The following is a 26,308-nucleotide window of genomic DNA, read 5'->3' on the forward strand; positions in this document are numbered from 1 at the left end:
ACTCTGAGCTTCCCTTCTCTCTCCTTCACAACCACTCCTAATAGGAGCCCTCTTTCTTTTCATCCAATTCCTGGTATTCCCTAAAGCTCTGCACATCCCATCATACCATCTTCTTTTGCCCAAACAGCCTCAAACAACATTCCCACCTTCCAGATTCCCACCAGTACCCTGTAGCAATCAGTCCTCACAATTGTGTTTTCAGCCCTGTCCTCTGAAACCTCAGATACTTGAAAATGCCAGGATAGCTCCTCTCTGCTCCTTCCACTCAGTTGCCCATTATCTAAATCCCTCCCTTTTGTGGAGCACTATCAATAGACCAGGTATATTTCACACAACCTCCACTATGGAGGAGGTATTACAGATGAAGAATATGGGACTCTGGAGCCTAAGTGACTTAGGAGCAGGTAAAGAGGCTACAAGACTCAGATTTGTGGACACGAAGTCTATCTATGCTCTGTGTACTCTGCTCTGGCCTCATGTCTCCAACTCCCAGAAGGAATCTCTTGCAATCACAATCCTGTTCAGCTGACTTCCCAGCTCAACCTTCCCCGTGGTGTTCATGGCACTGATGTGATCACAGGGCTCCAGGCTGGTATTTCTGTATCAAAGAATAGCAGAGCTGAAAGTTTCCTTTGGAGTGGGCAAGTCCAACAGCCTCACTTAAAAAGGGGGCTGTTGAGGCACCTGGGTTACTCAGTTGGTTGAGGTCTGACTCTTGATTTTGGCTCAGGTCATGATCTCAGGGTTGTGGGATTGAGCCTTACCTCAGGCTCCACACAGAGTATGGAGCCTGCTTAAGATTCTCTCTCATTCTCTCTGTGCTCCCCTGTTTCTCTCTCTCTAAATAAAAATAAAAATAAATGGGGCTATGAACATAGCAAATCCAGGACAGAGTTAGGACCAGCCCTTTGTTCTTCTGATTTCCAGACTCACTCCACTTATACTAACCCCTTTACTTGTCTAGTGTTTTATATTTTGCCAAATGTCTTGACATACAGAATCTTATATGCTCCTTGCCATTACTCTGTACCACAGATGTTTCATCTCTAACAGGTGGGATGACTGAGGCCAATGGAAGTGAAGGTACTTGCCCAAGGTCACACAGCTGGGTAAGTGACAACCCTGGGACATTCAAGAAGAGCTGAATTTAAAATGTGGTCATGGGGTAGTAATTGTAAGGATTCAACAGAAAATCCCACAGGTATCCAAGCACAGGAAACAAAGGGGGAACTGGAGGTAGCAAGTCAGGAGCCAGAGTCATGCTCTCAGTGACTGGGGTCTCTTCTCTGTGAGGTCTCTTCTCTGCTGCCCAGCATGTCTACTCTTAATCGTTTCTGCAAGATGTCCACTTTTTTTTCTCTATAGTGTCGACTCCCCTGTAACTTTGGCTACCACCACACCGACTCTGGTTGTTAGTACCTCAGGCACCCACAGCTCACTGACATAGATTTCTAGTGTTGTCATTTTGAATTCTCAGAGAATTGCCCTCCAGACTGGGCAGGTGTACACCCTTGATAGAATTCAGCAGTGGCCAGGGGTTGGCTGGGTCCCCTGCTACAAACATGGCTACCTAATGCCTTGCCTTCTATGGGTGAGGATAGTTTCCAGAGAAGGACCGGTGGGAAGTCAGGCATCCTATATAATATTACAGGTATGAATCCAGATCTCCTGACTTACTTGCCAGTGACAGAGCTGCCCATCTTTCTTTCCCTTCGTATCCAACTCAACAAAGGTTTGATGAAATCCATGTGAGCTACTGTGCAAAGGTGCTATGTGTGTATGACTCAGCTTCTGTCAACTCTGTCCTCCTTCCCCCAAGGCCAAGGACAGAACAGGGAAGTCCTTGTCTCCTTAATAGACAGATCACTATGCAGAGCCTCGGCAAGGAGAACCACAGCTTTGTATCTGAGTTCATCCTCCTTGGTTTCTCCAGTGAGTCACAGGTCAGAATAGCCCTGTTCTCCTTCTTCCTTCTCCTCTACCTCATCATTCTTCTGGGCAATGGACTCATCATCACCCTGATCTACATGGACTCACACCTCCACACACCCATGTACTTCTTTCTCAGCATCCTCTCCTTGGTGGACATGAGCTATGTCACTACCACCATGCCCCAGATGTTGATTAATATGGTGTGTCCAAAGAAAACCATCTCCTGGGGAGCTTGTGTAGCCCAAATGTTCATCTTCTTGGTCCTGGGCATTGCTGAGTGTGTGCTCTATGCCATTATGGCCTATGACAGGTATGTGGCCATTTGCTTCCCCCTTCACTATCCCTTGCTCATGGGCCGCTCCATTTGTATCAAGATGGTCACAGGCTGTTGGGCCATTAGCATAGCTGGGGCCCTGATCTACACTGTCTTCACCATGCGTCTGCCTTATTGTGGCCCCTACAAGATAAACCACTTCTTTTGTGAGGTCCCTGCCGTCCTAAAGTTGGCCTGTGCAGACACATCCTTCAATGACCATTTGGACTTCATCTTGGGTTTCACCCTGCTCTTGGTCCCATTCTCCCTCATCCTGGTCTCTTATGTCTGCATCTTTGCCTCCATCTTAAGAATCCACTCATCCCACGGGAGGCTCAAGTCTTTCTCCACATGTGCCTCCCACATTACTGTGGTCATTATGTTCTATGGGCCAGCCATGATAATGTACATGAGGCCTGGCTCCTGGTATGACCCAAAGCGGGACAAGAAGCTAGCTCTGTTCTACAATGTTGTCTCTGCCTTCCTCAACCCCATCATCTACAGCCTCCGGAACAAAGATGTAAAGGGGGCCTTTCTGAATGTATTTGGTAACAGAAGGGCATCTCAGTGACCCAGGATGTTTCAGAGTTGCCCAGAGTCATGGACAACAATGACTATGTCATGGTTCAAGGCCATCGCTTTATTGCTTTTCCTGGATTCTCTCTTCACCCTCTGGAAGTTTCTGTCAGTTCAATCAGATCACAGTCAAATGTTTAACATGCACACATGCTTTTCTACAGTGTAGAGGATTTGGGATAAAAATCATGTAAAGAGTAGACAGATCATACGGAAGCACAGTCTTGCATTACTGTCTGACATGCACTTACAAGTAATAATTAACATTGTTTTTTGCACTAGGAGCTATAAATTCCAAGCTAGAACTATTTTACACACATCTGTGTAACAATGTGGCTAATAATTGATTTGACCTGGACTCAGCTTCTGATACTCTTACCTGATTTTACTATTTAAATCTCACTTTTATTTTGAGAAAATAAATACTATATGTATTTCATAAAATAAAAACATGTGTATATGTACCTCTATATATCTGTATGCATATTTCTACCTCTATATAGAGAGAAAGGGAGAGAAAGAGACAGAGACTCACAAAGAGAAGTAATAGAAAAAAATAACAAAGGCCCCATTTTTCCAAATCCCAAATAAACACTTGTTGGGGTGCCTGGGTGGCTCAGTAAGCTAACCATCTGACTCTTGATTTTGGCTCAGGTCATGATCTCATGGTTTGTGGCATCAAGCCCTGTGTTGGGTTCAGGGCTGAGTGTGGAGCCCGCTTGGGATTCTCTCTCTCTCTCTCTCTCTCTCTCGATAATTAAATAAATCTAAAAAAATAAGTGCCCTTTGAATATTCTCAGCTCCTCTGAGTCAACCACTGTCATTAAACTGAGGTCTACTCCATGTAGTTTTAAACTTTAAACTTTTGCTTACAGACAATTGCATCCATAAGCAACACATAGAATTGTTCTTGCATGAATTTGAAAATTTATAATGGTAGCATGATATCCATATTATTCTGAAAACACTATAATTCAACATCTTGTTTCTGACATCTACCCATTCAATATACACAAGCCTAATTCATTCTTTGCAGTGAGCATTTAAATATAACACTTCTCATTTACCTAATCCTATATTGTTGAACATTTATTTTCCAATTTTTCTTTGAACATTTCTCCATTGTAAGTACTGTTTTCCTAGGATTTGTATATAGTGATGGACTTGGCATTATAGATTGTAGATCAAAGCAATTTCAAGTTTACTAAAAACTCCTAAATTATTCTTCCAAATAATTATACGGATACACACCTCCAGTTCTCATCAACACTTGATACTACTTATCTATCTCAAACATCCTAAACTTGCTACCTATCTCATGGATGGAAAGTGGTAAAAATCATTTTTTTGTTTCGTTTGTAATTCCCTGATTGCTAATGAATTTAGCATTTTTTCATAAGATTCTTGGTAGTACTGGGTAGTAAGTTCTGGACTCAGACTACTGTGTTCTAATCCCAGCCCTACTCTTTACTAACTCAGTGGTGATGGGCAAGGTACCTAACTTCTCTGAATCTCAGTTTCCTCATCTGATAATAGGAAGAAAATAGTATAGACATCAGAAGTTTGTTGAAAGGATTAAATGAGACAATACATGTCAAGCACTTGTCATAGTGAAAAACAAATTGTAAATGTTCAGAGAATATGAGATTCTGTTTGCCTTTTCTTTTCTTGATTTGTAGTTTATTATATATTTTGGGTATTGCTTCTTTGTTTGTTACATGCATTGAAGATATCTTTTCCTCAGTTTGTTGCTTGTTTTCTTTATTGCAAAAGTAATATAATATTTATTCTTAAACTTTTATAAAACAGATGCAAACAAAAAGAAGACAATGAGGGGGGTGCCTGGGTGGGTGTCTGACTCTTGATCTCTGTGTAGGTCTTGATCTCAGGGTTGTAAGTTTAAGCCCCATGTTGGGCTCTACGTTGGGTGTGAAGTCTACTTATCTCCTTAGACCTGGAGATAATTACTGTTAACAAACATCTCAATGTCTATATTTTAGGGTTTAAAAGATTTTAAATTGTTTTTATTAATATTTTTAAAGAAATACAATTATTAAACTATTATGTGTTTTCATGATTTCTTAAAAGGTTTTAACACTCTATTTTTGGTCATATTCTCATTTTATTTTATTTTATTTTTTAGAATAGGTGACACACGACATAGTTTCAGGTGTACAACATAGTGATTCAACATCTCTACACATTATGTTGTGCTTGCCACAAGTGTAGCTACCTCTGTCACCATAGGACACTATTACAATATCATTGACTATGTTTCTCATGCTATACCTTTTATTCCCATGACTTATTCATTCCATAACTGGAAGCCTGCATCTCCCACTTCCCTTTGTCCATTTTGCCCATCCCCCCCACCTCCCTACCCTCTGGCGACCATCAGTTTGTTCTCTGTATTTATAGGTCAGATTCTGCTTTTTTTTTTGTATGTTTATTCTTTTGTGTTTTAGATTCCACGTATGAATGAAATCATATGGTATTTGTCCTTCTCAGCCTGACTTATTTTACTTAGCATAATACCCTCTAAGTGGTCCATCCATGTTGTCACAAATGGCAAGATCTCATCCCTTTTTATGGATACGTAGTGATTTTTTAAATTGAATTATACAATATATATTTTCCTGTAACTTGATGTATTCACTCAATAATAGGTTTTGACATTTATCATGTTGATTTGTTTTCATTGCTAAAGAGTATTCTTTTCTTTTTATTCTGATGAATGGAATAATGACTTTTAATAAATAGAATTTTTAATAAACTTATGAATCTTTTCCTTTATGGCTTTTCTTAAATGAACATGTATCAAAGATTTCACTGAGCTCATTAATTCATGTCTCACAGCTCGTGGGTTTGAGCCCCGCGTCGAGCTCTGTGCTGACAGCTCAGAGACTGGAGCCTGCTTCGAATTCTGTGTCTCCCTCTCTCTCTGCCCCTAATCCACTCACATCCTGTCTCTGTCTCTCCCAAAAATAAATAAACATTAAGAAAAAAATTTTTAAAAGACATTATTAATGTATCACTTACTATGTAACTATGTAAAAGTTGAATGAGCTCACGTTAACTTGACAAAATGTTATATTAAAAGTCATTTAAATATTTACTAATTTTTATTTTGTGAGATCTCTGTTTTTCAGCAAATATTCTTTGCTTTAGGGTCTCTGACACATCTGTAGATTATGAAAGCCCAAAGACCCTAGACACTTTGTCTGCAGTACCAAATGGATGAAACAGCCCTGGGGATGCCACTTGGCAGGGGGAGAGGACAATTTCTTGGCCTCCATCACCTTAGACCTCCCAGGGTGCCTTATTTTTCCCCCCCCTGGGAAAGGAGGGATAGCTGAGAAAAGACCTGCCCTCAGGGCACTGTCTGAGCCCCACACACACCCTCCCCAGCTGGCTGGGCTTCATCTCTCCTAGGTCTCTGGGGGGTGACACCCTTTAGTGGGAGCCTGGGCTAGAGGCTGCAGAGACTGTCCTGACTAGGGCCCCATGGACACATGCCACTCAGGAGTGGCCCCTGAGTCTGAGGGAGTCCTGCCCACAACCCCCTTCCCCGCGGGATTATAAACTTAGGACAGCATGCCCCCAACCATCCTGGGGAAAAGCGAGGCTACTGGCTGTCTGCCTCGCCCAGCCTTGCAGCGAGGTTGGGGAGGAGCCCAGCCTGATCTGCAGTCCTGCTCACCAGCTGCCTGTCTCTTTCCCCACGTCTGTGTGAGTGTGCGCACGACTGTCTGTCTGCCTGTCTTTCTCTGGCCTGCGATCTTCTGTCTCTGCCTCTCTTTCTCTGTCTTGCTTTCCATCCCTTTCTGCCCATCTCTTTCTGCCTCTGTTTCTGCTTGCTGCTCTGTTTCTCTGCCTCCAAGTGTCTGTCTCTCTGCCCCTCCTCCTGCAGCTCTGGCTTGGCTGTGCTGACTGATCTTCAGCACTCTGCCCCTCTTGCCTGTTGACCCTGTGTATCGCTCCCCGGACCACAGCATGAGTCTGCGGCAAGGCCTCTCTCTACCCATCCCTGGTCCTCCTCTTCTCTGCCTCTGCCGTCTCCGTGATTCACATGGATCTCCCCCCTGGCTTTCCCTGGGTCTCCCCCTTGAACCTGACCCTTGGCCCAATCGCTCCTTCACCTTCCTGCCATCTCAGCCTCCACTCCTCTGTCACTGTCTGGTCTGCACTCGCCCACCTTCTTGCTCTCCACCTCCAGCTCCTTATCTCTCCTCTCTCCACACCCCTGCCCTATGGCGTCTGTCCCTCTCCTCCCCTGTTTGGTCTCCACCAGCTCTCTGAGGTGCAGTGGCCCTGGGCAGCCCTCCTGCAGTTCCCACCCCACCTTCCCAGCACTGCAGACCATCACCTGTCTCTCCTTGGCTCCCACCTCTTTCCCTTCTGTGTCTTCTCCTCATTCTGTCCCTCTGATCCTCTCCCCATGGGTCTCCACCGCTCCACGGCTCTTTCCTTCAGTCCTTTCTCCTCTTCCTTCAGAAAGAGAAGAATGACCATTCTTCCACTTTCTTCCTCCTTCAGTGCTGGTCTTTTCTCTCTCCTGTCAGTGCCCCTCACATTCTGGTTCTCTGTGCCTCTCTGCCTCCTTATCACTTGTATGCGAGTCTCTTTTTCCCTCCCAGAGCCTCTCTATCTTTTCCCATTATTTTTTCTGCGTTTGTTGCTTTCTGGGTCAAGTTTCCTATTTCTCTGGGTCATGCTTAGCACCTGCAGGTCAACATTGACACTGGGGGAGGGTGTACGTGTGTGTGACAGGGGAAAGGGCTGGAGAAAGGAAAAGGGAGGAGAAACCATATATCTTCAGAACCTGACAGAATTAAATATTACTGTAATCAACCTCCATTTTTACGGATAAGAAATAATTACTGGCTCTGAGTCATGGCAGTAAGTAGCAACAGTGAAAACCTAAAACTCTCGGGCCTTTCATCTCCTAGCTGTGCTGCAGAAGAGTAGATATGAGAGGAGGAGATAAATATAAGGGTCCGAGTGAAGAAGCAAACAATTTTCCTCTAATTTCTATTACATCCTAACAAGGGGCCAAGGCTGGCACCCCCAGCCCCAAGCCACAGACAACCTGGGGATTAGAGGCTCACCCCTTACCAGGACCTTGCAATCAGACAACCCATTCCTGTCCTCTCACTGGTACAGGTCATCATCAAACCTGGCTGTGGGAGAGTCAGAACCTGAGGCTCAGAGAGGCCGAGCAACTGACCCTGAGACACACAGCAAACCAGCCAAGGAAAGTGAGAGAAGAAATCAGTCCCTAGGCCGCACTCTGGACAAAGACAAATTCATCAAAGGCCAAGGAGTCCTGGGGGCAGAGGCCCACCACCCACATTTTCTCTGCTTCCTCTGTCCTCAGTCTGCAGGCACAAGTCGGAGGTAAGACCTGGGCAGCCTCTCATCACTATGGCCCTTGTTTAAGGACCTCCATGTCTCAGGAGCTGAGAGAAAATGTAGTTTGCGTCATCAGGTTCCCCCTGTCCCTAAGTCCCATTCTTGGCCCATGGCTCATCTCTGAGAGCAACACTTGACAGTGCAAGAGCCTGGACTAGGGCTCAAGCCATGTGGATGCTCATACTTGAGACACTCTTGCTGTGTGACCCTGGGCCAGTCACTTCCCCTCTCTGGGCTTTGGTAAAACAAGAAGATTGTACTAGTGGTTATAAAATTGAGTTTCAAGTCTGTAACTAGTAAGAGGAGCCACCAGCAGTCACGTGTGTCTGGGTAAGGAGGGTGTGAATGGAGTAGGTTCTGAGCTCCTGCAGAAGTCTGTCTTTGACAAAGCCTGAAAATGCATAGCTCAGGAACTGTAAGACTCCATGACCTGCTCCCCAACACCTCAGTCGTCCAACATCCATTTTCAATTCTGTTGTCAGGGAACGGCCCATCTAGAGGACGGTGTCCCCTCAGCCACACATGCCTCCCCTGCTGTCTCAGCTTCGAGTATCTTCCATAGAGGACATTTAAGTGTCGTCTAGCCTAGACACTGAGGAGCCGTGGAATTGTGGGGCCCTGACACCCCCTGCTCTATCTCTCCAGCCTCTGGCCCCAGTTGCCTCCAAATCCAGGCATAAGTAGAAAAGCATCAAGTGTCTGTCCTAGAGGAACCATTACAGATTATCCACCACCCTCCTTTTATAGATGAGATCATGAGAGCCAGGAGGCTGGGCGACTTCCCAAAGCCATGCAGTCAACTAGTGCTCCAGTGAGCAGGAGGGCTCAGCTCTTATAGGACACAGAGGGACAATGACCGGGGAAGTTGGCTGGGCCCAAATGTGAAGGCCTGTGTGCACGCTAAGAATTCTGGTCTCTTTTATTGTTAATAATGAGCAATGGCCTTCTTGCCCTAGCTGGAGGGTGGACGGTGGGTCGGGGGAACAGGGTGGGGTGTAGGCTGGGGGTACTGGGCAGCCTTATTCTGGTCTTCTGCCATGCTGAAGACCTACAGCTGGAGGTGAGCCTCTTAGGTGGGAACCCGTATATATCTCTGGGCCGGGATCGGGAGTGGCCAGAGCTCAGAGCACATGCCCCAGGGCAAGTTGGGTTCCTCCTCTCATGAGCTGGAGCATTCTCTGGACTCTCGTGGTGGTTCAGGAAGCAGAGATGTGTCTGCTTTATGTCCCCACCTCCCATGCTGGCTCAGGCAGAGACACCAAAACCAATCCCTCAGGTGTTTTTGGCATTCATTTGCCACCTCTTTTGTTCACTGGCATAAACCCAGGACTATCTTCACCCAACCTCCAACCATCTTGCAGAGTTCCCACTGTACAGATGAAGCTGCTCAGGTTCAGAGAGGTGAAGTAATTTGCACGGGTTACACAGCAAGAACAGTAAGCTACTCCTGGAGCCCAGGTGTGCCCAACTCCAAATCCAGGGCTCTGCCTTGGCCTCAGATCTAGCCTCACTTCTCCTAGTTTTGCAGTCCCAGAGGTCTAGTGCCCTGAGGAATCTGGAATCTCAGCTCATCTTCCTTTTTCCTGTGTCATCACACTTCCCGCTTCTGCGAGCTGGTCTGGTCTCATCCCACATTGGGATGGGGTTACCATTCTGTCTCCCAATCTGACTTCTCCACTTATGGGGAGTCAACCTGGGTTTTCACCTCCCAAGTCATCTCCTATCCAAAACACGTTTACCCTAACCAAGATGTGTATGCACATTAAACTGCATAAGCTGGGGCACCTGGGTGGCTCAGTTGGTTAAATGTCCGACTTTGGCTCAGGTCATGATCTCGCAGTTGGGGAGTTGGAGCCCCGCTCTGAGCTGTCAGCACAGAGCTGGGAGCCTGCTTTGGAATCTGTGACTCCTTCTTTCTCTGCCCTTCTCCTGCTCATGCTATGTCTCTCTCTGTCTCTCATAGAATAAATAAATGTTAAAAAAATTATAAATAAATAAATAAATAAATAAATAAATAAATAAATAAATAAACAAACTGCATAAGCTAATTCCAGGTGCAGCCCAGTGGAGGAGATGAGCTAGGACAGCAGGAGGGGCTCTCTCTTCCATTCCCTCTGGCCCTTCTCTAGTCCCTGCATCTGTCTCCATCTGCCATCTTCCTCTCTGTACCCACCCTTTGATCTAAACTGAAAGAAGAAGCCAAACCCCTAGGTATTCTAACTTCAAAGTATTTTGAATTTTATTCCTTATTTTTTTAATGTTCATTTATTTTGTGAGAGAGAAGGAGGGACAGCGTCAGCAGGGGAGGTGCAGAGAGAGACAGGGACAGAGGATCCAAAGCAGGCTTCATGCTGACAGCAGAGAGCTTGATGTGGGGCTCAAACTCACCAACTGTGAGATCATGACCTGAGCCAAAGTCTGATGCTTAACCGACCGAGCCATCCAGGTGCCCCAAATTTTATTCCTTATTATAAAATGAATTCATGTTTGTTGTGAAGAATTTATAAAGTTCAAAGAACTTTAACAAATAATATCAGCTATAAATCTAAGCACGAGAAATGACCAGTTAACATTTTGGTACATTCCTTTCCAATTTTTTGTGTATGCCTGTAAATCTTTACACTATTAGGATTGGGTCATATAGTTTCACATTCTGTTTCCTTAACTTAACAATCTATTGGAGCATTTCCCTACAACATGAAGTAGTCTCCAAACTATGATTTTAAAGGCCGTACAGTATTCAATCATATCAATGTACCATAATTTATTTAGCCCAGTCCCTTATTATAGGACATTTATGTTTCCAGTTTTCGCTGTTAGAAATAATATTGCAGTGAACACCCTTGATGAAATCTCTCCCCACATCCCTGATGTTTTTCCCTATGTGAAATTCTTAAAAGTGAAATTGCATACTGTCACATCATCCTGCAGAAAGAAAGGTATAGTAATTTATTTCCCATAACAATACATTATGAGAATTCCTGTTTTATTGTAAACTGGCCAGTGCCAGGCGTTATCATTTTAAAGTAGTTTTTGCCAATTTTATGGGTTGAAAATGTACTTCATTGAGGTCTTAAGGTGCGATCTTTAACCATTAACAACAGTTAAACTTTTCTGTGGGTTCATTGGCCACTTGATCTCTTCTTTTGTGAATTAATTTTTCACATTTCATTCTCAGTTGCTAGAGTTTTTCTTTATGTTTTAGAAGATATATTCTAATGATACTTGTTTTCCACATATATCACAAATATCATTAGTGTTTTTAACTTAAAGAAAATTATATCACCAAAATATTTGTCTTTTCCTTTACCATTTTGTTTTTATGTTTATGTGAAAGGAAAAAATACTGGCATTTAGGCAGGGGGAATGTGAGTAGATTGGGCATAATATGGACACAGGGAAATTGAAAGAAAGAGAGTCAACTTTCTCTGCACAGTTAGGTGGATCAGTGGTTCTCAAAGTGTGGCCGCACCAGCAGGCAGTGTGAGCATTCCCTGGGAGCTTGTTACAAATGCAAATTTTGGGGCTCCACTCCAGACCTACTGAATTTTGGGGAAACTTTGGGTGTGAAGCACAGTAGTGTGTAACAAGCCTTCCAGATGCTTCTGATACACGAAGCAGGGAGATAGGGAAGTGGGGTTTATGGCTGGCTGCTCAGGTGACAGGAATAAGGAGTCCTAGAAGGGAGACAAGGGGAGATGAGACAAGGTTCCAAGAAGGAACCCAGACCCCCGTATGACATAATGGTTGTCTTGGGACTAGAGGAAGAAAAACTGTTGCATGGAGGGTCTAGGGACTTTATGGAATTAAATATTCAATTTTAAATTGTGCTTCCTTATAACACATCTTTGTCTTACAACACCTTCAGAACAAGTCTGAGGACAACCTTGTGTTGGGGAGGTTTGGGGCATAAAGGTGAAAGAGAATAGGGATGAGCCATGGAAGAGGTCCATCCCAACCTGAGGAAGGCAGGGGGCCAAGGGTTCAGTGAGAGGAGAAATTTTGAGAACAAAGTAACCAGGGATACACAAGGAACCCTCAAAACTACTAAAAAACTAAGAAGGGGAAAGAATCTGGCTTCTCACAGCAGGTGGGATGAGGAGCTTGTTGCCTTGTGTACTTATAAAAGGAAGAGTTATCACCACGAGGCTGAACGACTCCGAACATTCAGGTTATGCCATAAAGGTCTCTCTTTGTCTCATCATAAAATAAACATTCACCCATATATTTTCCCCTAGGATGCTTTATAGTTTTTGCTTTTTGCATTTAACTGTTTCACATAGTTAGAATTTATCTTGGTAGGCGGCATAAAAGAACTTTCTCTACCCAGATCATCAACTGGTTGAGCAACATTTGTTAAATAACTTCCTGCCCTCTGATTTATAATCACCTCTTCATCCCTGGCTGAGGTCCATTTCCAGGCTCTCTGTTCTGTCCCATCCATCTGTGTAGCTGTCTCTGAGCTCACACTACATTTTTGTGGTATATATACCACACACACACACACATATACATACATACATAAATATATGGTATTATGTTTACTCCTTTGGAAGAGGGTCACAAATAAAATCCAGGATAACCAGTTAAATTTGAATTTCAGATTTATTTTTATTTGCTAAATCTGACAACTTGACTCCCTCTTCATTGTCCCTTTTTTCCTTCAGTATTTCCTTGACTATTCCCACCTATTTATTATTTTTTTGTATTTTTTAATTAATTGATTTTTTAGTTTACATCCAAGTTAGTTAGCATATAGTGCAACAATGATTTCAGGAGAGGATTCCTTAATGTCCCTTCCCCATTTAGCCCATCCCCCCTCCCAAAACCCCTCCAGTAACCCTCTGTTCTCTATATTTAAGAGTCTCTTATGTTTTGTCCCCCTTCCTGTTTTTATATTATTTTTCTTCCCTTCCTTTATGTTCATCTGTTTTGTCTCTTAAATTCCTCATATGAGTGAAGTCATATGATATTTGTCTTCCTCTGACTGGCTAATTTCACTTAGCATAATACCATCTAGTGCCAGCCACGTAGTTACAAATGGCAAGATTTCATTCTTTTTGATTGCCGAGTAATACTCCATTGTGTATATATACCACATCTTCTTTATCCATTCATCCATCGATGGACATTTGGGCTCTTTCCATACTTTGGCTATTGTCGATAGCGCTGCTAGAAACGTTGGGGTGCATGTGTTCCTTCGAAACAGCATACCTGTATCCCTTGGATAGGTACCTAGTAGTGCAATTTCTGGGTCATAGGGTAGTTCTATTTTTAGTGTTTTGAGGACCCTCCATACTGTTTTCCAGAGTGGCTGCACCAGTTTGCGTTCCCACTAGCAATGCAAAAGGGATCTTCTTTCTCTGCATCCTCGCCAACATCTGTTGTTGCCTGAGTTGTTAATGTCAGCCTTTCTGACACCCACCTATTTATTTTTTCATGAGCTTCTGAATCACATTATCAAGTTCTTATAAAATCATTCTATTGGTTTTAATTAGATTTGCATAACAAAATAAATTTGGAGATAAAGGTTTGGTTTTGGTTTTTGTGGTTTTGGGGGAGGTTTGTTTTGTTTTGTTTTGTTTTGTTTTTAGCCAAGTTTAGTTTTTCTGTGCAGAAATATGGTATATCCCTGAACTTAATCGAAGCTTCCTTTATGTCTTTCAGAAAAGTTCTAAGGAATCTTCTGTTTGTTTTGTCATCATTCATATTGCTCTCATAGGTCCTGAACATTTCTTGTGAGTCTCATCCTTAGGTATTTGTATATTTTTGTTTATTTGCTGCTTTTATAAATCTTTTTTTCCAATATGTTTCTAATTTTTTTTCCGGTATAAAACATTTCTACGTTTTGGGGTATTTCTTAGTTTTTTCATGATTAAAAAAATACACATACTCATTGTAGAAAAATAGCAAATAGGACAGAAATGGAAAAAGAAAAAGAAAAGGAACTTCATTCATCGCTAGCTGCTCACTCACCACTATGGTAAATCTTAGTCCTCAATGATAAAAAAATCTGATAAGTCTGTGTATAACGAGCCGGCATTTTCTATGCATCTGATATGTGATGTAAAATACATTTTTTAAAAACGTGTGTGCATGCGCATCTCTGTACACATGAGATCTTACTATGCATATAGTTCTTCAAATCTTTTTTTCCCTTTTTTAAAAAATTTAATTCAGTTCCCCGGGGCTATGCCAGGATGCAGGGAGGAACTGGGCCTGGGGAGACCCACTGGGCAGCTGGCTGCTGGGCAGGGTCAGTGCCTGGGGAGACCCAGCAGGAGAGGTGTCAGGGCCCAGCTGCTGGTGTTGCACAGGCTCCCGGGTCCCCAATTTTTTTCATATTAAGCCAACTCAACCAAACTCTTTAATTAGCTCTAGAACTGTATCAGTTGGTTGTCTTGGGTTTCTACCAGAGACAAATATGATATTTCCAAATCATTATAATTTTCTGATCTTTATAATATTATTTCCTCACCTTAAACTATTTCTTTGGCTACACCTTTCTGAATAATCTTACACACTAGCAGTAATGGTAGCAAACACTTTGCACACCACCAGAACAGGGATCATAAATTCAAATGCATGGCTGGGGTGTGGCAAGCAGACAGTGTAACTGAGTAAAACTAGTCTATGAAAAATAATAAGGAAGGACAAGGAATATGGTGAACTGGTGGGTTCACACTCCATCCAAAGGGAAACCACATGCTCACCTCCTGCTGGTTGGAGGAACATGGGCCCATTATTGCCAAGTCTAGCTTTTGATGCTAAAAATCTACTTTTTTATGTGTAAGCTCAACTTTTAAAAATATTGACAATTAATTCAACTTTTAAAAACTATACAAGCCAAACAAAATATATCTGTGGGTTATACTTGGCCTTCAGGTGACCATTAAGTGACCTCTATGCTATAGTTTTAGCAGTAAGCATGATGCTGGCTCTTTGTAACACATATTCTTTATAATATCAAAGGAGTTTTTGGAGAGGCCATATTAAATGTCTCTGTGAGAGTTCACAAAACAGAAAGTTGAGAGCAATCTACGAAGCCATAGGAACAAAGGGTGTACAAGTCAGAAATGGATAAGGAGGTGGGCTGGGGTATCCACGTGGGCAGAGTGCATGTGCTTAGTAAACCCTTCCCAACAAATTGTAACCACTCTCAACAAATTTTTCTTTCACAAAACTCTGGGTTTTGTGGATTTACTTCTGAACATTTTCTTATAATCACTAGAATTTTTAATATATTCAGAATAAAATAAAAGTTTTTCTGAATCATAAGACCAGACAATGAATATTGAAAGATGGACCAACCACAGGGAAAATTTTTAAATCTCAGTATGTTCACTGTCTCCAACAAAGCAAAACCAATTTATTGGCACCATATGGACAGTGTGAAGGAAGGCATCTTTGAAGAGTTTCCAATTAAGGAGGTATGATAAATGAAGAGTAATTGTACAATATACACATTGTTAAGATTATATCCTCTTTGCATGATGTGTTGGTGTTATTCTTTTTATTTTAGTAACTCTAAAAATTGTTTATGGAACTATACTCACTTTACTCATGACCTTTCCTTAACTATAAAATATCCCTTATATTTTGGAAGACAATGTTTCAGTAAGCATTTGGTAAAAATTTGTTGAATGAATGACATAATTAATGAACACTGGTGAAGTCTTATTCACCAGAAAAGGCTATATCTTAAATATTAACTCTAATTTTTATTGTGCATAGTATTGGTTTTAATCCCCAATTCTAACCCTAGTCCCAATCCTAATAGTGATTTTTAAAAAAGATAAACCTTAACCCAAATAATGAGTATAATAGTCCTACCTTGATCCTAATCTGAAACCAAGTATTAGCAACCCTTGTAGTTCCAAGAGAAAACAGAAAATAAGATGAATAGAAAAGCAAGGCTCTGGGGCACCTGCGTGGTTCAGTTGGTTAAGCATCTGACTTTGGCTCAAGTCATGATCTCAGAGTTCACGAGTTCAAGTCCCACGTTGGGCTCTGTGCTGACAGCTCAGAGCCTGGAGCCTTCTTCAGATTCTGTGTCTCCCTCTCTCTCTGCCCCTCCCCTGCTTGCTCTCTCTCTCTCTCTCTCTCTCTCTCTCTCTCTTTCTCTCTTTCTCTCTCTCAAAAATAAATAAACATTTAAAAAAAAGAAAGAAAGAAAGAAAAGCAAGGCTGTGTCAGAAGGAAAAACAGATACCTATAGGCCAGAATGGAAACAGCATATAGCGCTTCCCTGATTTGGTGTTCACCATTTTCATCCCCATATTCCTCAACTAAATCCTGAACCCAACCCCAATACCACCCAAGCTACTATGGGGACATATCTCACAGTGCTTCCATCTGCCAATCCAAACTGCCCATTAAGAAACATAAATGAAACAATGAGTGTGAAAATTCCTTACACACCCTTGGCATAGACACTCAATAAATTACATACCCTCAAAACTCTTTAAACAGGCAGATCACAATGCAAGAACTCAACCAGTCCTCCGTGACAGAATTCATTCTATTGGGTTTTGCTCCCAACCCTAGGACCAACCCTCTGCTCTTCACCTTCTTTCTCACCTTTTACCTGCTAATCCTCATAAGCAACAGCCTCCTCATCACCCTTATTCACCAGGATTCTCGCCTCCACACACCCATGTACTTTTTCATCAGTGTCCTCTCCACGCTGGATGTGTGCTACACAACCACTACCGTGCCCCAAATGCTTGTGCATATTCTCAGTGAGAAGAGGACCATCTCTTTTGCTAGATGTGTGGCCCAGATGTACATCTTCCTCCTCTTTGGGGTCACTGAGTCCTGGCTTTTCTCTATCATGTCTGTGGACAGGTACGTGGCCATCTGCCATCCTCTCCGGTATAAGATCATCATGAGCCATTGGATGTGCCTCCTCATGGTGGGCATCTGTGCAGCCTATGGTGTGGTGGGTGGCCTGTGCTATACCTTCTTTGCTATGAATCTGCCCTACTGTGGCCCTAATGAAATTGACCACTACTTCTGTGAGGTCCCTGCTGTCCTAAAGCTGGCCTGTGCAGACACATCCCTCAATGACTTGGTGGACTTCATCACGGGCTTCAATGTCATTGTGGTCCCACTGTCCCTGGTTGTCATAGTCTATGCCAACATCTTTGCTACCATCATGAAGATCCGCTCAGCCCAGGGACGGGTCAAAGCCTTCTCCACCTGTGCCTCCCACATCACTGTGGTCACCATGTTCGCCATTCCATGCATCATTATGTACATGAGCCCTGGCTCTGACTCTTTGTCAAACAATGGCAAGAAAATGGCCCTTTTTTATAACATTGCCACAGCCTTCCTCAACCCTGTCATCTACAGTCTGAGGAACAAGGACGTGAAAAAGGCTTTCCTCAAATTGATGGGACGGAGCAGGGCCCCACAGTGAGGCCTTAAAGCTGAAGACCTGGGGAGCCAAACAAAGCAGGACTCACACCCACAACCCCTCAAAGACTCTTCCATGAGACCTGGGAGGGCTGTACTCCATAAAACTAACCCTTCACCCTGGCCTAGGGAGAAGGAACTGAGTACTCAGACAACCACAGCATCTGTGGTGACCTGGTTTGGGACAGAGGTGATTGTGAAGGTAGAGCACAGTGGTCAAGAGCCTGGATGACAGACTTGATTTTAGCCATTAGCAGGACATATGAATTTTTGCAAGCCATTTAACTTCTCTAAGGTTTATATCTATCTCTTCCTCACAGGGAGGTTGTAATGATGATGTGAGATTCTATGTGAAAAGTATTTAGTACGAGACTAGCAATAGTCAGCTTTCAACAGATACTAGTTTTAATGTTTAAAATTTATTTCTTAGGGATGAACTGTCAACCTTGAACTAGCCAATGATCTTCTTCTGGGCTGTGGAAGTAACTGGAGCCCTAGAGAGTAAAGGGAAAAAGGCAGGGAGTGGGAGTATTAAAAACTCAAAAACTGAGAAGTGAAGAATCTTAGGGTGAGAGACTTGAGAATGAGGAAGTGAGCCCTTATCTCCCATCCACAAATTGTGCACCTTGAACTCATCTTCTACCTTTGTATTGTAGCCATTCGTTCTTATGCTTTTGTATCTTTACACCTCTTGATTTTCCTTTGCCCCTTGTTCTAATAAAGTCCATTTTGGAAAACTACAGCCTGTCTTGGGTGATCTCAAGGAAGAGAAACTCTGTCCACTTGAGGGTGAGCAAAATTAGGGAGGGAGTGGGTATAATGTTCCCCCAGATGCAAAAGTTAGGCAGTCCAGGAGAGGTTAAAATCTCCAGGGGGAGTTTCTCTTCTGCTCCCTCTTGCTTAGAGAGACCTTCCCTGAAACTCTTCCTATGCCTCATAGAATCTTTACAAACATAAATTGTTTTTTCCCAAATTTCATTACTCTGCAGGGTCATGTTACTGGGCATCACTGTATTTATGGTTTTGCCCCTGTTTGCTGCTACAGGAACTCCAGCACCCAACAAAGCAATACATGTTCCATAGGCTAACAGGCAACACCTTCAGGTTGTTCTTTCCTACCCCCTTGCCGATGTACAGTGACTATGAAACTCCTTGCAAAAAAAAAATCAGCTGGACTGGCCGGAAAATTCAACATGAATGCCTATGTCCTCCATGGGTTACCAGGGTCCATGCCAAAGGTGTAGGTCTCTATGTCCTCAAAAATATTGCCCTATGCCACCACACAGGAGCCAGAGTGTCACATAAATAATGAATCAAAATTAAAAGGCAGATAACAAAACAGGGCATATCATTGCAACATACTTACAGACATGTTGATAATGACATGAACATAGAAAGAGCTCTTACAAATTGGTAAGAAAAATACAAACACCCCAGGAAACTGGCAACAGATCTGAACAGTTCATAAAAAAAGACATTCAAATCATCAATAGATGTGTGGGAAAATCCTATCACAGTAGGCACCAAAGAAATGCAAATTTAAGTATCAATGAGATATCACTTTTTCACCTTTGAAATGGCGAAGAGTTTTTAAACAATGGAGTCAGAGGTGGCTCCATTGAAACATGGACTGTCGTACATGGCCAGTGTACCCATCTTTCTGCAAGGTGATTTGGCTTTATGTATCAAGAACCTTACATATGTCCATAATTTCCTACCCAATACTTCTATTTTCAGGACATTTTAGGAAATAGACATCAAAAGGGCAGGAAAAGTAACATAACCATTTTCATTGTGTTACTTACATAGGAAAAAATTGGAACCAACAGAAAACATCTGTCATCGTGAGTGATTTAAATATATTATGGTATAATGGTGTACTCCATAGTCATTGAAAATGTATTTTATAAGAATATTTAATGATATGACTGCTCACAAGATGCTAAGTGAATAAAAGCAAGAAACAGCTGGTGAACAGCATGTTATGATCACACCGTTAATAGTCGTAAATACCCTTTCACCCTTGAAGTCACACATTAAAGCTTAGAATAGGAGAGAGTACCACTGAGTCATACTTTTGTACACACTTGTGCACGCCCACACACACACACAGCCACACTCCCCACCTTTTCAAATTAATGAATTAATAAACTGATTAAGGCAGCTTACCTTATCTGTGTTTTCACATTCGTTCTCATGCTCCTCTCTCACCCCAATTTAATTTCACCCCCAATCACAGTATGTCCAGACATCTGGCAAGTAGAGGCTTTCAATGGCCCAATCCACTCTATGAGCCTCTTCTCTTAAATTCACACAGCAGGGATGAAATCATGGACTCCCAGGAAATTCCAGTGAACACAGACACACAGTTTGCCTTGATAGAGTCTCTGACATTGTTACAGACACTTTATTTTTTTTTTCCAAATAGGGCAAATCTCTTCCATTTCTGGAACAAGCTTTCCCACTGAGCCATCCCAGCTAGTTCCATTGAGAAAATCTCAAACTTCTCTAACCAGAGTTCTGACCATGTCTGTCCCCTGTAGCATGTAAACTAACCCCTCTTCCAAAGAGCTTCTGGTGATTTACTATTTCCATTTCCTCCTCCTGCTTCAATCAATGTTGGCAATTTAAATTTTTCTTGAAAATTGTCCATTTTATCTTGGTGTTCAAGTTTACTGGCATCAAACTTTTTTTTAAGTTTGTTGTATGTGTAGCTCTGTATCCCCCTTTTTAAATTCTTAATATGTATTTTAATATGTACAAATTCTTAATATGTATCCCTTTATTCTTTGATCAATCTTGCCAGAGGAGCATCTATTTTGTATTTTCAAAGAAACAGATTTTGGCTTTGTTAATTAACCTTCTACAAATTGATTTCTGCTTTTGTTTTTATTATCTCCCTCCTGCTCTCTTTATATTTACTCTAGTAAACAGAATGGGAATGACTAGCTCAGTATTTTCAGTCTTTCTTGTTTTGTAATAAATACCTATAGAGCTATAAATGTCCATCTAAACACTGCCTTCACTGCTTCCTACAAAGTTTTGTATGTGATGGTTCTTTCAGTCCTAATCTTGATCTTTTCTGCTACAGTGCACATTATCATGAGTGGGATACCTCAAATCAATCAACAAATAGGGGAGTAATGTCATTATAGTGAAAAATCCCATTGGTTCATATCCACTTTTTTTTTCCAAACACATTCATATTTTGCACAACCAAGTACTAGCGATCAGTCCAGATCCTGATTGTATGGCAGCCAGAACTTTCTCAAAGTCCATGCTGTGGCCAGAGCATTGCAGAAAAAAAAAATCTTTATTTCTATGCAGCCAGCCATGTTGATACTCTATGTTTTAACAGCTCAGTATGAACATGTGGTCAAACAGAATGTGAGTCAAGTACTCATGTTCAGAAGCAGGCTGCCAAATGAGGTAGTAGAAGTGGTCGCTTACTCTGAGCCTGGTCAGAAAGACCACAGAGATGAGGTTTGCAGAGGCCAGGAGGCCAACCCGGGTAACCTCTGACATCGCTTCCTGTTCTGAGATTCGTGATTACTAGAGATTTGCAGAGCAGGGGTGCCAGGCACATTACTCCTTCCTTCATTACTTTCCTCTTACAAGGGGTCCTGATGAAATGTTCTGTCCCAGCCTGTTCCCAGAGTGGTACCTATCAGACTTGGGTTGCAGTGACAGATTCCTTGGTGTCTCTACTGGGGCTCATTTGGCTCTCCTGGCTGCTACAGCTGATGGGATGGTGACCAGAGAAGCACAAAGGTCTTTTTCTGATAGACACAAAGGATGCTGTGTCCATGCCAAAGTGCCACTAGTACTAAGTGGTGTTTCATGGCCAGTCTTTTGTGGCCTGCAGGGTCCAGCCCCAACCAGCTCCTTCATCTAATGGTCAAAGTCATTTTGCAGGATCAGAGGCATTACCGTTTTGATTACATGTTAAATGTAAAGCTATGAAATTTATTTTAAAAAATAGGAGAAAATCTTTATGACCTAGATTTAGGCAACAATTTCTTAGATGTTTATACCAAAATGTAATCCATAAATTCAAAAACTGATAAACTGGACTTCACCAAAATGGAAAACTTTTGCTCTGCAAAAGATCCTGTTAAAAGGTGAAAAGACAGGCCATATACTGGGAGAAAATATTCTCAAGTCCCATATCTGACAAAGAACTTGTATCTAGAAAATATATAATACTCTCTAAGCTTGACTGTAAGAAAATAAAGAATCCTGTTAGAAAACGGACAAGATTTTGAACAAACACTTCTACAGAGGTTATACAGATGGCAAATAAATGCAATTAAGCACATGAAAAGATTTTCAATATCATGAACTGTTAGTCAAATACAGACGACAGCCATGAGGAGGTGTCACTATACTCTTACACTATTTAGCCTGTTATACTGGCTTACATGAAAAATATTGACAACACTCAAGGTTAGGAAGCATGCAGAGGAACAGGATCATAGCTAGTGGGAATGCAAAATTGTATAGCCTCTCTGTAGAACAGTTTGGTGTATGCTTTTGTAAAACAGCTGCATTGAGATGTAACTTATATACCATAAAACTCACCCACTGGCCCTGTGCAAATTCAATGGTTTTTATTATATTCACAGAACCATATAACTAACACCACAATCTAATTCTGGAACATTTCATCACCCCAAAAGGAAATTCCATACCGATTAGCAATCACTCCTTCTCCCCCACTCTTATCCCCAGGTCTACCCAACTACTACTAATTTACTTTCTGCCTATAGATTTACCTATTCTAGACATTTTCTATAAATGAAACCCTATAAAATGCAGACTTTTCTGACTGGCTTTTTTTCACTGATTTCAAGGGTCATCATTTAGCATGTATTATTACTTCATTCCTTTTTATTGCAAAGTAGCATTTCATTGTATGGATATACCATATTTTTTTATCCATTTAGTTGATGGACATTTGAATTGATTCCACTTCTTGGCTATTATGAATAATGATGCTAGGAATATTGATATACAAGCTTTTGTGTAAACATATGTCTTTATTTCTCTTATATATCTAGGACTGAAATTGATGGCTCATATGATAACTCTATGTTTTAACATTTTGAGGAACTATTATTTCCCAAAGCAGCAGTACCATTTTATGTTCTTACCACCGATGTGTAAGAGTTCTAGTTTCTCCACATCCTCACCAATACTTGTTAATGTAGTATTTTAAGCTATAGCCATCCTAATAGGTAAAGTGGTATCTCATTGTGGTTTGGGTTAGAATATAAGCATACACATATCATACAACCCCAGCAAACACATTCCTGAGAATTTGTTCTAGAAAAAAAAAACTTGTTTTTTTATCTTTACACAAATATTCATAGCAGATTTATTCATAAAAGTCAAGAACTAAAAACAATCTGAATGTACTTCAACAGGTGAATGGATAAACTGTGGTACCTTCATACAAGAGAATACTATTCAGCAATACAAAGGAACAAACCATTGATATGTACAACAATCTAGATGGATCTCAAAGACATCAGGCTGGGTTTTTTTGTGTTTTTTTTATTAGTCTCAAAAAGTTACATACTGTATGATTCCATTTATGTAACATTTTCTTTTTTAATGTTTGTTTATTTTAGAGAGAGAGCACAGGTCAGGGAGGAGGGGCAGAGGGGGAGAGAGAGAGAGAGAGAGAGAGAGAGAGAGAGAGACCCTTAAGTAGGCTCCATGCTCAGCGCAGAGCCCTGGGCAGGGCTTGATCCTTCAACCATGAGATCATGACCCGAGTCAGCTAAAATCAAGAGTCGGATGTTTAACCAACTGAGTTACCCACTCACTCCTGTTTGTGTAACATTTTTGGTTAAAGTGACAAAATAGATCATAGACCATCAGTGCCAGCCCTCTTTGTGGTAATGGAACAATGTTGTATCCTTATTGTGGTTACATGAATCTATGAATGTAAAAATTTTTCTTAAAACCATATATCCCCCCAAATGGGTACATGTAATAAATGGTGAAATTGTAATAACATCTGTAGTTTCATTAGTAGTGGTATACTGATGTCAGTTTACTGGATATGATAATGCAGGGAAGCTGGATAAAGGATACATAAGAGCTCAATTCACTATTTTTGCAACTTCTTGTGAATTGTAAATTATTTCAAAATACAATGTTGTGTTTTTGTTTTTGTTTTTTTTTTCATAGATCTCATGCCCTGGTAGAAGCTGAAAATCTTACTGCGGGTCACCCACCACATGACTAGGCAAATAAAATAGCCCATCATAAACTGTGTTATCATATCCACTGAACCATCAAGTCAGACACACACAGAAATAGCTTTCAAGAGAAGTTTTGCTTCCTGTCCCTACAACTTTGAGTTTGTGCTCAAAGGAGGAATTCATTCATTAGGAATGAGATCTATGGTTCTATTAGACGCTGAGATTGCCTGCTGGCCACTCTTGTAAACCAAATGGAGGAGAGGGGCACTATATTGCCTGGTTCCTGTTACCAGGGAAAATTGGTTTGCAAGGAGGGCAAGGGAATATATATCTTGTACTCCCTTGGCCAGTAGAAATTGTCACTGACAAGTGTGGTGACCCAATCAAGAAACTTGCAATGAGTAAATAGAGATCTAATGGACAGTATAGTGAATATGGACAACAGTGTTGCACTATAATAACTAAACTTACTAAGAGTCTAGATCTTAGTTATGCTAATCACAAAAAAGAAATGATAATTATGTGGTGTGATAATGGTGCAAACTATCATTACAATGGTAATCATATTACCATATATAAATATCTCAAATCAACAAGTTGCATATCTTGAATGTATACAGTATTATATGTCAAATATATTTCAATAGAAAAATAAAGTTTTTAAAACCTCTCTTTAAAAAAAAGCATCCAGCAGTCAGGCCCTACAGGAATGCAGGCTTGAGACACCTCCCCAAGTGAAGCATCCTATCCAGATGAGGTGTTGGTCAAGGATAATAACATGGAATGGGGACACCTGGGTGTCTCAGTCAGTTAAGCATCTGACTTTGCATAAGGTCATGATCTCATGGTTTGTGAGTTCAAGCCTGACATCAAGCTCTGCACTGACAGTGCAGAGTCTGCCTGGGATTCTCTCTCCCTCTCTCTCTCTGTCCCTCCCCTGATCATTCATTCCCTCTCTCTCTCCCTCTCTCTCTCAAAATAAATAGATAAGCTTTAAAAACAAAAGATTCCACTTTAAAAAACAAAAAACAAAAAACAAAAAAAAGAACATGGAGGGGCGCCTGAATGGCTCAGTCAGTTAAGTGTCTGACTTCAGCTCAGGTCATGATCTTGCCATTTGTGAGTTCGAGCCCCATGTTGGGCTCTGTGCTGACAGCTCGGATCCTGGGGCCTGCTTCGGACTCTGTGTTTCCTTCTCTCTCTACCCCTCCCCCACTTGTGCTCGGTCTCTCTCTATCAAAAATAAATAAACTTTAAAAAATTTAAAAAAATTAAAAGGCCAAGAAGAAGAAAACTAGAAAAAGGAGACTAAGAAGTACTGGCCATTAAATAAGGGGTGTGGAGTTTTGGAAGCAAGTCAAGTAAGTGCTTCAAGTAGGAAAGAGAGATCAAATATGTCAAATGACGCTGAAGGTTGTATACAAGGACTGAAAAGTGACCAGTGCAGTGAACAATGTGAGGGTCAACAGTTACCTTCACATAAGTGGTGGTGGAGGAAATATTAGTAGTGTCACAAGAGTGAAACCTGACAGGTGTGTTTCAGAGAAAATTGTAAGACAAGAGTTAGAGACAGAACTGTAGACAACTGTTTCCTGGAAATTTTCTCCAAAAGCAGAGAAAGGACTGATGGCTGGCAGGGAAAATCAGGACTGAAAAAAAGGTTATTTTTCTTTGAGATTAAATAATAATAAAATATTAGTACTCTATTCCCTTTTCCTTTCTTCCAATTCAAGAGGACTGTATTGTCCTCCTTTTCATTCTCCTCAACAAAAATAAGGTGAGAGCCTGCATATAAGGAAGCCAAGAGCTGAGTTCAGGTTTTCTTCAAGATAAGCACAGTGTCAGGAGGCTCACTAGAGATGGGAAAGGAGCTCACGATGAAGCCACAGAGCCAAGAGAATGTTATGTCAATCTTACCAGAAACCTGGAGCCACACCTGTGTCGAGGAAATTTCAGTTTCTCCCCTTGAGTTTTCCAAAAGCTTCATTCACTATTGAGCTTAACTTTTTTAAAAATTTAATTTAAAAAGGCTGTAGTTTATACTACACAGGTGGTGTGATATGGTCCTTGCAGTGTTGGCTAAATTGTTGTTCTCAAACTTAGAAGTGTGTAGGAATCACCTGTAGAATCTTTTAAAATGCAAATGTTGATTCCTTAGGTGTGGAAATACCAAAATTCTGCATTTCTTAACAACTCCTGAATGATGTTGTTGATGCTAATCCCCAGACCACTCCTTGATTAGTAAGAGTCTAAATAGTTTTGCATGAATCAATAACCCCTGCACTCAGGTATTCACACTCTTGAGTCATCCCCTCCCCTTGAGTCTGGGCAGGACCTAGTAGTTTGCTTCTCGTGAATATCCCACAAGTGATGGGAAATCACTTTCAAGAGTAGGTTACAGAAGACCCTGGCTCCACCCTGCTCACAATCTCTCTGATGAAGCCAA

The 26,308-nt window shown here is 41.5% G+C and overlaps 2 protein-coding genes across 2 annotated transcripts; both read left to right on the forward strand.

The window, feature by feature from the left end:
* The first annotated feature begins 1,664 nt into the window (after positions 1-1,664).
* Positions 1,665-3,069, forward strand: LOC121018323 (olfactory receptor 2A12-like). The gene has a single exon (XM_040457036.1). It carries the CDS (start codon positions 1,869-1,871, stop codon positions 2,814-2,816), a length of 948 nt encoding a protein of 315 aa, XP_040312970.1. The 5' UTR covers positions 1,665-1,868; the 3' UTR covers positions 2,817-3,069.
* Positions 3,070-16,437: 13,368 nt separating this feature from the next.
* On the forward strand, positions 16,438-17,917 carry LOC121026975 (olfactory receptor 2D2-like). The gene has a single exon (XM_040469886.1). It carries the CDS (start codon positions 16,716-16,718, stop codon positions 17,652-17,654), a length of 939 nt encoding a protein of 312 aa, XP_040325820.1. The 5' UTR covers positions 16,438-16,715; the 3' UTR covers positions 17,655-17,917.
* Positions 17,918-26,308: the final 8,391 nt, after the last annotated feature.

This window comes from Herpailurus yagouaroundi, unplaced genomic scaffold (genome assembly GCF_014898765.1).
Source record: "Herpailurus yagouaroundi ecotype Mexico unplaced genomic scaffold, PumYag 77, whole genome shotgun sequence".
Taxonomy (NCBI): Eukaryota; Metazoa; Chordata; class Mammalia; order Carnivora; family Felidae; genus Herpailurus; species Herpailurus yagouaroundi.

Bases quoted from the DNA above. Each gene is read 5' to 3' on its own strand.
- LOC121018323 (XM_040457036.1), top strand. From the start codon at position 1,869: ATGCAGAGCCTCGGCAAGGAGAACCACAGCTTTGTATCTGAGTTCATC.
- LOC121026975 (XM_040469886.1), top strand. From the start codon at position 16,716: ATGCAAGAACTCAACCAGTCCTCCGTGACAGAATTCATTCTATTGGGT.